Raw genomic sequence first — 9901 nt, 5'->3', positions numbered from 1 at the left:
AGCTTCAGGGGACATGTTTAGGGCTGCTGGCAAAGAGAAGCATAAGGGAACTGAACCGCAAAGGTGTCCCTGGCATGGGGAGGGGATGAGTGATTTGTGCCTGGCCCCTGCCTTGCTCCAGGAACCACAGCCAGCAGGAGGGCAAGGGTGCTGCTCCGCACAGCAGCATCACCGGGACAATGCCCTGGTCCTGGTCCCCACAGCCCTGATGCACCCAGGACACAGGACAGCAGACCCGCAGGCGGGCAGGACAAGCCGTTACACCATGTGCTGCAACTCCCTCTGCCCTGTGCTGCAGTGGCACAAAGGATTTCTGTGCTCACCCACTGCCAATGCCCTTCCCAGCAGAGCTGACTCAAACCAGAGGGTTTTTTTCTCTCTGAGGGCAGCAGCCTGGATCCAGGGATGCCTGTGCTGCTGTCAGCCTGAGCCTGGAATCGCAGTGGCCCCTGCACTGCAGCAACCATCCAGGCTGCTAGTGAGGCTGAGCCATGCATGGGGCCACCCCTGCCTGGGGCAGGATGGCAGGGGAAAGGGGGCTCTGAGAGCCTTCTCTGCAGCACCCTTTTCCTCCTGGCAGCAGAGGCAGCGATGGTTGGAGCCTGATTTCCTCCATTGTACCGACACGGACTGCTGGGCTGTGAGATCTGGCTGTGAGACCTCTGACCCCAGCAAGGTGCCAGCAGCTGTGTCACCCCTGTCCCGCCATCCGGATGTTGGTCAGCCTTGCCCAGCTCATCAGCTTGTCTGCGTTCGACGTGCCCACATCCTGGAGCTCTACGCTGCAACTTCAAACACCAAATTAATCTCACAATTAATGTCATTAACAGAGAGCCTGTTTCTGGTCCACGTGGTCACGGACGGGGCCATGATTGCTTCATACAGCCTGCTGCCCTTGACCACTGGCTTTTGCACAACAGCTTTGCCCACTGCAAACAGGTGCCGGTGGCCAGAGGTCGGGCACGGAGGTCAGCGCAGGGGGGGCATGTCCCCCCCTTCCCCGGGGCTCCCGGTCCTCCCACCACCTTCCGGCGAGGAGAGCGGGCGGGCACCGGGCTGGACAGCGACGCCTCGCGTTCCAACTCCCTCTTTCCTGCTTTTTTTTTTTTTTTTTTGGTCTCCGTCTTTATTATATTTTTAGGTGGATTCCCACGCGCTGAGCCCCCCCATCCCCGCGTGCTGCCGCGGGCGGGAGCGGCCCCGCCGCCCCCCGGACCGGACCGGACCGGCGCCACAGCGCCACCTGCTGCCGCCACGGGCGCAGCCCAAACGGCGGGCGGCGACCACCCGCCCGCCCCAGTGCCACCAGTGCCCGCGCCCAGCCTGGCTCCCAGCGCCCCCAGTGCCTCCCCCTGGCCTGGCTCCCAGTGCCCCCAGTGCCCCCCAGTGCCCGCCCCCTGCAGCACCCTCAATGCTTCCCCCGACTTACACCATCCCACAAATCCCCCAGCGCCCACCAGTCTGCCTCCCCCGACACCCCCCCACCCAGCCTGATCCCTCTCTCCACCTGCCCTCCCCCTCCCCGCTCCCCGCTCCGGGCAGGGCCCTCCCGGTCCCGCGGCGCGTCCCGGTCCCCGGGTGCGCGGTCAGGGCGGTGCCGGCGGCCGCGGCCGCTCCCGCTCCCCGCCGGGCGCTGCTGACTCAGCCGGTGGTTTATCGTGGGCCGAGATTGCGGCCCCGGCCGGCCCCACCCGCCCCGCACCACCGGCGATCCCTGGCCCCTCACAGCCCACCGCCCCGCCACACTGCCGGGGGACCCCTGGCACCCTCCGGCACCCCTGGGCGCCCCACAGTGCCACCCTGCCAACCCCATGCGGGGGACAGTAGCGCCACTGCCATCCTCACGCAGGGGATGGTGTGGGGGGTCCTGCAGCCCACACCGGGGCCCCAAGATGCAGAGCAGGGTCACCATGTCCCGGCGCACTGGGGGACCTTGGAGCAGGCCGTTAGCTCGGTTAATCGTTGACAGCCTGTTTGCCTTTGCTGGCTGCACTTTTACACATTAAATCTGGGTGTTGGTGGCTCCCCAGGGACCAGCCGGCAGCCTGCAGCAGTGGATCAAGGTGCTCCGTGTGCTGGGGGTGCCCAGAGCAGTCCCCCGGGACGGAGAGCGGGGACCCATCATGGTGCATGTGCCGGGCTCGCAGGGGATGTGGTGGGGAGGATGCTCGCAGCAGGGATCGTGGCCAGGGGGACCACAGAGCTCCCACGGGGACCATCCTGGGGGTTGGCCCTGCCTCGGTGCTGTGGTGGCCCCTGGGCTGTCCCTGGGCAACGTTTGGCTGTGGCGGTGGGTGCCAGTGGGTGCTTTGGTGGTTGTGAGCGCAGGCTGGACACACCTGCGGTGTTTACTTGGCAGGGAGCAAGTCCTGGAAGGAGCCAGGCTGTTTGGGAGGGTGTGGGTGACGTGCCGGAGGGCAGTATAAAGTCCAGGGTGCTGTGCTGGAGGCAGAGGCCACTGAGCTCCCTGAGAGCTTTGCCTGTCCTGGTGCTGAGGTGAGAGCCTGGTGGGCATGGCACCACCGCGGGGGGGGCCATGCGTTCCCCAGCTGGGGGGCACGAGGGGTCCAGGGTGGGAATGGCAGAAGGGTTTGACCATGGGCCAGGGAGGGCAGAGCTGGGGGTTGCTGGCCCCCATGGGGGGAGCACTGGCTGCTCTCCCCGCAGCTTCACTGGGGGGGGCTTTGCCCACCACCGTTTGCGCAGCTCCAGGCACTTGCACCCTGCGCTGAGGGGTGGAGGTGGCATTGGGGATGGCATCGTCACCCCGCCACCCTGTGGGCCCCCAGCTCGTAGGTAGTACTGGATATGCTGCTCCCCACCTGAGGCTGGGGACAAAACGGGAGGGACACAGCACCATCCCCATGGGGATTTGGAACAGTGTGACGGTGTGGCTGGGACGCCAGCCCTGAGGGACACAGGCACAGGGACTGTTGCCCCTACCAGTGTGTCCGAGCAGCGGGGCAGTATCAGTGACCCCCATCCCGGGGGTCCCGCAGCACGTGGGTCTCAGCCCTGAGCTCAGCCCCTGTTAGCGCACAGCCAGCGTCACCCCAGCGGACTCTTTCCCATGTCCCCAACGGGACGGGGCACGCACAGGGCAGCTCCAGCACCCTCACAGCTGTCACTGCTGGCACCAACCTCCTGGCAGCAAAGCCTTGAGGGCATGGCAGGACCCACGGTGGCTGTCCCCAGCGCACCCAGCCCCAGGGGTGCCCACAGACAGCTCACGGAGCAGCCAGACCCCAGCTCTGGTCACGGTGCCCCACGCGCCGTCCATGCGCGATGGGCGTGCAGCTGGGCTCTGCCTTCTGGGGAAGGGACCCCCAGGCACCCCAGGTGACATCCAGCCTGGCGATGCCCACCAGGCAGAGCGACAAGCACCCCGCAGGCAGCGGGTGGGGGGGCCGTGGCCGTGGTCAGCGCAGGGTGAGGTGGGAGCGGGTGCAGGGCCGGGCAGCGGGAATGCAGCACACAGGCACTTTGTTTGGCCTGGGTGGGCGGAAGTCAGGGCGTTGGATCTGAATGCTAAAGTGTGTTGTTCAGGGGCCGATAAAGGCCCCATTGTATGTAAATAGTTTATAAAGCAGCATATGACTTCCAGTGCAGGGCAGTGGTGGATAGAGACAAGGGCAGGCGGAGCAGAGCTCTGCTGCGGGAGACATGAGACCTTAGAGGGGCCATTGGGGGCAGCTCGCAAGGACCTTTCCTCACCGGCAGGTATGCGCCACCAGGACCCTCCACACCGGGGGGCGGCCAGAGGGCAGGTCCCAGCCCCCCAGCCTTGTGCTTGGGGTGGGAAGCAGCTCCTGGGGCTGCTCAGTGCCAGTGGGTGGCCCCGGCAGGGTGGGGGTCTATGCTTGGGGTGGGGGGGTCACCCCATGTTCCCCAGGTAGGGACAGCTCTTGGAGGGTGACAATGCATGGCTGCACAGGGGGTCCCCCCAGTTCGAGGCTCCCCAGCCCCACTTCTGCAAGGAATGGGGGGACGAGGGCAGGGAGGTGCTGGTGCAGAGGAGCCCGTGGAGCTCCTTGGGTTCATCCCTAGACAGAGATCTCAGCACTGGGTGGAGACCAGGGGTCCCTGCAGAGTGGTGGGAGCTTCACCCCCATCCTATGTGGGTGGGTCAGGATCCCCATGCCAGCGTGGGGTGGCAGGACAGGAGCAGCTGGCACTGCAGGGCCAACCAGTCTCCTGCCTGCTCTAGCTAAGACACTGCCCTGAGCTGTGTCAGCAGTGGGAGTCACGGTGCTCTCCCGCCGTCCCTCCGTCCTGCTGTCCACCTACCAGGGCTGCAGCAGCCAGTTGCTCACAGCTCCCTCCTGGGGCTGCTGCCACCAGGGCTGGGACACAGCGGCTCTCAGCCAGGGACCCTTCCTGCTCCTAACACATCTCACTGCTCACTCCTGCAGACGTGAGGAACGATGAATTGGGCCGGCCTCTACACAGTGCTGAGCGGGGTGAACCGCCACTCCACCGCCATCGGGCGCATCTGGCTCTCCGTCATCTTCATCTTCCGGATAATGGTGCTGGTGGTGGCAGCTGAGAGCGTCTGGGGGGACGAGAAATCCGCCTTCACCTGCAACACGCAGCAGCCCGGCTGCAACAGCGTCTGCTATGACCACTTCTTCCCTATCTCCCACATCCGTCTGTGGGCCCTGCAGCTCATCCTTGTCACCACACCAGCCCTCCTTGTGGCCATGCACGTGGCCTACCAGCAGCACCAGGAGAAGAAGCTGCTGGTGCTGACGGGGCACGGGGACCCCAAGCACATGGAGGAGGTGAAGAAGCACAAGATGCGCATATCGGGTTCATTGTGGTGGACGTATGTCTGCAGCGTGGTCTTCAGGCTGCTCTTCGAGGCCGTGTTCATGTACATCTTCTACATGCTCTACCCAGGCTACCAGATGGTGCGGCTGGTCAAGTGTGAGGCTTACCCCTGCCCCAACATCGTCGACTGCTTCATCTCCCGGCCCACGGAGAAGACCATCTTCACCGTCTTCATGCTGGTCACCTCCAGCATCTGCATCGTCCTCAACATGGCAGAGCTGGTCTACCTGGTGGTGCGGGCTTGTGCCCGCCGAGGCCAGCACAACTCCAACCCCCCGTCAGGGAAGGGCTCCTTCTATGGGCACAAGCTCTCCTCCGAGTACAAGCAGAATGAGATCAACCAACTGCTGACGGAGCAGGACGGCTCCCTCAAGGACATGCTGCGCCGTAACCCTGGGCTGCAGGAGAAGGGCGACCGCTGCTCTGCCTGCTAGGGCCAGCGCCGTGGGGGCTCCAGCCCTTGCTCCCACTCCATAGCCACCCCACGGCCCTGTGCTGTCCCTGTCCCATGGATAGCATCCCTCAGGCAGCGGTCTGGCCCTTCCGGACAGCCAGGAGGGCACTTTGGGCCATTAAATCTCCGTTCTCAGGCACTGCCTCCCTCCTTTCTGCTCTGGCCGGGACATGCCGGGGGCTGGGATGCCAGTGTGGGGTGCCCACCCCTGCACCCTAGCCCAGGTGGGTGCCACCAGGGGCTGTGGGGGCTGCAGTGCCCAGGCTGGGCTGGGGCTGTGGCCGCAGTACCCTGGCAGCCGGCATGCAGGAGCAGTGACCCCTGGGTGGCATTGAGCAGTGTCCAAGGGCTCGTGCTCCCCCAGCACCAGCCCCTGCAGCCCCGAGTATATTTAGAAAAGTGCCCAGACCAAAAATAGAGGGAAAAAGTTTCCCCAGTGGCTGTTTCATCTGCCAGTCACAATGAAAGCCAATGTGGCACGCAGCTGCCTCCTGCCCCAATAACCCCGCGCCCATGGTTGGGTGGATGGACGGACGGAGCCGGGCAGACCTGTCCATACCCCACCGAGGAGCTGGGGACCAGCTGGGAAGGGGCCTTGCAGCATCCCTCACTGCCCTGCCGAGGGGAGCCGACAGCACGGGAGCAGCGGCTCTGCCCCACGCGCCTGCCAACGGTGAGGGGTCCCCATGTCCCCCAGGGCGCTCCCAGCATGGCGGGGCTGCTTTCTGCTAGAGGTCTTTGCTCCCGCTGCCCTCCCCACTATAGGTTAGGGGGTCCCATGGGAGGCAGGGTGGGGACACTCCAGGAACAGCCCCAGGTTGGGTCCCTGCATGTCCGCCTGGCTGGAGGATGGGGTGGCGGTTTGGTGTGTTGTGGGGTGGCCATGTCTGGAGGGCGGCTGTCTTGCAGGGCACCGCGGCCAGTGCCATGGGGGACTGGAGCCTGCTGGGGCGGCTGCTGGAGAGCGCCCAGGAGCACTCCACAGTGGTGGGGAAGGTCTGGCTCACTGTCCTCTTCGTCTTTCGCATCCTGGTCCTGGGGGCGGGCCGCTGAGCGGGTCTGGGGCGATGAGCTTTCTGGCTTCTCCTGCGACACACAGCAGCCCGGCTGCCAGAACGCCTGCTACGACAGCACCTTCCCCATCTCCCACCTCCGCTTCTGGGTCCTGCAGATCATCTTTGTCTCTACCCCCAGCCTTGTGTACCTGGGCCACATCCTGCACCTGGTGCATCTGGAGGAGAAGGCACAGCAGCAAGCGGTGGCCCGGGCTGGCAGTGGGGCCAGGCGGCAGCGACCCAGGCAGTCTCAGCTCCCTGCAGGGGACACGCGGGGACGGGTCTGCATGCGGGGGGCCATCCTGAGGACGTACATCTGCAACATCGTCTTCAAGGCCCTCTTGGAAGTGGGCTTCATTGCGGGCCAGTACGCCTTGTACGGGTTCCAGCTGAAGCCCCTCTACACCTGCAATCGCTGGCCCTGCCCCAACACCGTCAATTGCTACATCTCCCGGCCCACTGAGAAGACGATCTTCATCCTCTTCATGCTGGGGGTGGCCTGTGTGTCCCTGCTGCTCAACCTGGTGGAGATCTACCACCTGGGTCTCACCAAGTGCCGGCAAAGGCCGGGCCCCAAGTCCCGCATCCTGCCCAGTCCCGGTGGCCCTGCGGGGCCCCGCAGCACCTGTGTCACCCTGCCCAGCAGTGGCAGCCCTGTGGCTGCTGGCAGACCCCCCCATGACCTGGCACCCGTGGGGAAGGCAGGTGCATGGCTGGGGGTGGCCAGCGGGTCCCACGGGAAGGCACGAGCAGCAGACCTGGCAGTGTGAACGTGGCCTCCTGGGATGCTCAGGGATTGACAACGCACAGTTGTGGTTCTGTCTCTGGGCCCTGCCAGGCTCGTGGCATGGACCCCACAGCCAGCGCGAGAGATGACCCCAGCGACACAGCTCAGCCACTCCCTGTGCTTGTGGGAACAGAGGGGCTGAGAGTAGGGCTGGGCTGGGGCAGGGGCCTGTCAGCCCTTGGGGAGCAAATAAACACTCACTGCACCTCACTTGACTCCTACTCTGCCCACGGGCACCGCGGTATCGCTCTCTGATGGGTTTGTCCCATGGACACACTGCGTGGCCAGGGCAGGGCCACTGCTGGGTTGGGTTGGACTGCAGCCCCATGGGCAAGGGATAGGCAGGGGAGGCCCGGCTGGCACCAGCAGGCACAGGGTCAGGGGCCAGCCCAGCATGCCAGAGCTGGCAGCACCCCAGGGGCCAGACAAGGTAGGAAGTGCAGGCAGCACAGGCAGGCAGGGATGGACAGGAGCAAGTCCCCGGCCCTGCTTTCCGGCAGTGCCCACCCTGGCCAGGGGGGGAAAAGCAGGGGCTGTCAAAAGTTTTCCGCATCTTTATTTGAAATGAATGGTTTCCAGAGACACAGGGTTAGTCCTACCGCCCTGGCATCACTACAACAAGACTGGTGAGCGGCTCACTCTCCACATGGACACAGAGAACAGATGGCCCCGGGCCAGGGCCCAGAACAATATATACAGGCTCAACAGGAGACCCATGTACAGCTCAAGAAAACCGACCAGAACACAAGGAGAGGCAGGAGGCAGCAGGGAGCAGCACAGCCGGAGCCAGGTTCGCCCCAAGCAGGGCACTAGCACCCTGCTACTTTGGGAGGGAGGGGGAGGCCAGGCAGAGCTCCTTGCTTCTGCCAGCAGCTGCCCAAGCCCCTGGCTGGAGCTGAGGGACCCACTGATGGCACATTGCACTGGGGAGGGGGGTTATGCCAGGACAGGGGACAGTGGGGAGAGAGGGGCAGTGCTAACACAGACTCGTCTCCATCGGTTTTCTGCCAACTCAGAAAACATTGACAAAATTGAGGGAGGAGGCCTGGCTGCATATGAGGGAGGTGTCCCCATGGCAAGGCTGGGTCTCTGCCGTCACGTTCCAGCATTGGCTCCCTCCGCTCCCTGCAGCCAGCCTCTCCCACCCCTGGGAACAAGCCCTGCCCCATACCCAACAGCTCTCAGGCTGCGGTGGTCCTTCCCCACTGGCTTGAAAACACCATCCTGTCACAGCAGCAGAGCTACCCTTCCTGCCATGCCAGCCGCAGCCTCTCAAGGGGGTGCTAAAGGAAGTGAGAATTAAAAGCCTCGGGGCCGCTGGTCCCAGATGACACTCTGCCGTATTGTGCGGTTCCTGCCCTGGGGCAGGGGGAGAGAGGGGTAGTGTCAGGGCTGGGGGTAAGGGGGGACAGGACTGGGCAAGGAGAGCTGTCATGGGGGCTCTGCCACCCCTGTGCTGTGGGGACTGGCCCCAGGGAAGACGGCTCACCCAGAAGTCGGAACAGGAGGCAGGGCTGAGCATGGAGGCCATGTACGTAGGTGAGACCTGTAATGAGCAGGATGGGATGTCCAAGTCCAGTAACGATGAAGAGACAGCACTGCCACAGCACCGTCCCCTCCCACGCTGCATGGCCCCCGCCCTGCAGCAGGAGGCAGGGAGACAAGGCATCCAGGGCTGGAGCACAACCAGGCCAGCACCACCTTGCTCTTAGTCCATGTCGTCCTCCAGGCTGCTGAGCCGACTGTGCTCCTCGTAGATCTCCCTCACGGCCAGGATGCGGTTCAGCATGCTCTCCAGCATGCTCCGGTCCATGGGGATGACCGAGTACCAGAGCGGGGACTCAGCAATGCACGACCGTTCGGGTTGCAGGTAGAAGACATCGTTGCGGTTCCGCAGACTCTCAGGACTGTAAAGAAAGAGGAAGGTGAGCCCTGGGATATCAGTGCCAAGGGCTCAGAAAGCCTGGCCTGCTCTTCTGGTTATGGGGGGATCAAGGCTTGTCACAGCCTCTCATCCTTCGGCAGGATGAGGACACGAGCTGAGTCTGCAGCTGCTCACTCAGGACCAAAGCCCCTAACCAGCTAAGCACCAGGACTCATACTGCACACTCCTGCCTGTCTGGAGAGAGGCAAGTAGTGGCAGGGACCAGAGAGAAGCATTCTCTCAACCACAGTCTGTACAAGCAGCACAGATCCTGGGCAAGGCTTCACACTCAAGTATAAATGTTTGGAGAGCAGCAGCCGCTCCACAGCGTCCCACCAAAACTGAGAGGTGGTCCCAAAATGGCACATGCCCCTTCTCCAGAGAAAGCCTCACCATTTGGAGAGATAAAACTCATAGAACTTGACGGGACATCGGAGTGGGTTCATCCTGTTCTCCCGCTGCTCCAGCATTGGTACCTCCTCCTCGCGCTTCCGCTTTCCAGAGCCACCATCTACAGAGGGGGAGAGAGCAAGATCACATCTGGGACCCAACGGGGCAGGCAGGGGGCGGGACAGAGATGCTCCATCAGACCCTACCTCGGCTTTTCTTCTGCTTGGCAGGAGCATAGTAGCGGATGCTCACCACCTTTGTCATGCCACGGGCCGTGGTGCACTTGCGGGACTGACGCACCACATTGGTGAAGGAGAGCTGCATGTGCTCCTCCGCTGTCTGCAGCCCAAAGAACTTGGTGTTGAAGAACATGAGGGTGTTGAGGAGCACGAAGGGTGAGTAAACGCCCAGCTGCTTGCACTCCCAGAGGTGCTCTTCCTCGACACGCGAGAAAACTGTGT

The 9901-nt window shown here is 63.7% G+C and overlaps 3 protein-coding genes across 8 annotated transcripts in view; 2 read left to right on the top strand and 1 right to left on the bottom strand.

The window, feature by feature from the left end:
• The first annotated feature begins 3616 nt into the window (after window positions 1-3616).
• Window positions 3617-5420, top strand: GJB1 (gap junction protein beta 1). Its single transcript, XM_074835581.1, has 2 exons — window positions 3617-3720; window positions 4413-5420. The coding sequence occupies exon 2, from the start codon at window positions 4425-4427 to the stop codon at window positions 5262-5264; it is 840 nt and encodes a 279-aa protein (XP_074691682.1). The 5' UTR covers window positions 3617-3720; window positions 4413-4424; the 3' UTR covers window positions 5265-5420.
• A 105-nt stretch (window positions 5421-5525) lies between these two features.
• Window positions 5526-7317, top strand: LOC141928007 (gap junction alpha-3 protein-like). The gene is given in 3 exon segments (XM_074835580.1): window positions 5526-5957; window positions 6194-6328; window positions 6330-7317. Coding segments are annotated over 2 exon segments (897 nt in total). The 5' UTR covers window positions 5526-5957; window positions 6194-6211; the 3' UTR covers window positions 7110-7317.
• A 349-nt stretch (window positions 7318-7666) lies between these two features.
• ZMYM3 (zinc finger MYM-type containing 3) overlaps window positions 7667-9901 on the bottom strand; it is a 36214-nt gene continuing 33979 nt past the window's right edge. For all 6 annotated transcript variants that reach the window (XM_074835571.1, XM_074835569.1, XM_074835567.1 and 3 more), the window contains 3 exons: window positions 9647-9901; window positions 9444-9561; window positions 7667-9033 (listed from right to left, as the gene is read on the bottom strand). In XM_074835571.1, coding sequence (XP_074691672.1) covers window positions 8835-9033; window positions 9444-9561; window positions 9647-9901 — 572 coding nt within the window. In that variant the 3' untranslated portion in view covers window positions 7667-8834. The remainder of the gene's footprint in view (window positions 9034-9443; window positions 9562-9646) is intronic.

This window comes from Strix aluco, chromosome 10 (genome assembly GCF_031877795.1).
Source record: "Strix aluco isolate bStrAlu1 chromosome 10, bStrAlu1.hap1, whole genome shotgun sequence".
In the NCBI taxonomy this organism is placed as follows: Eukaryota; Metazoa; Chordata; class Aves; order Strigiformes; family Strigidae; genus Strix; species Strix aluco.
This window is presented reverse-complemented; position numbering and strand designations above follow the sequence as displayed.

Excerpts from the sequence above, each read along its gene's own strand:
- GJB1 (XM_074835581.1), top strand. The coding sequence starts at position 4,425 with ATGAATTGGGCCGGCCTCTACACAGTGCTGAGCGGGGTGAACCGCCAC.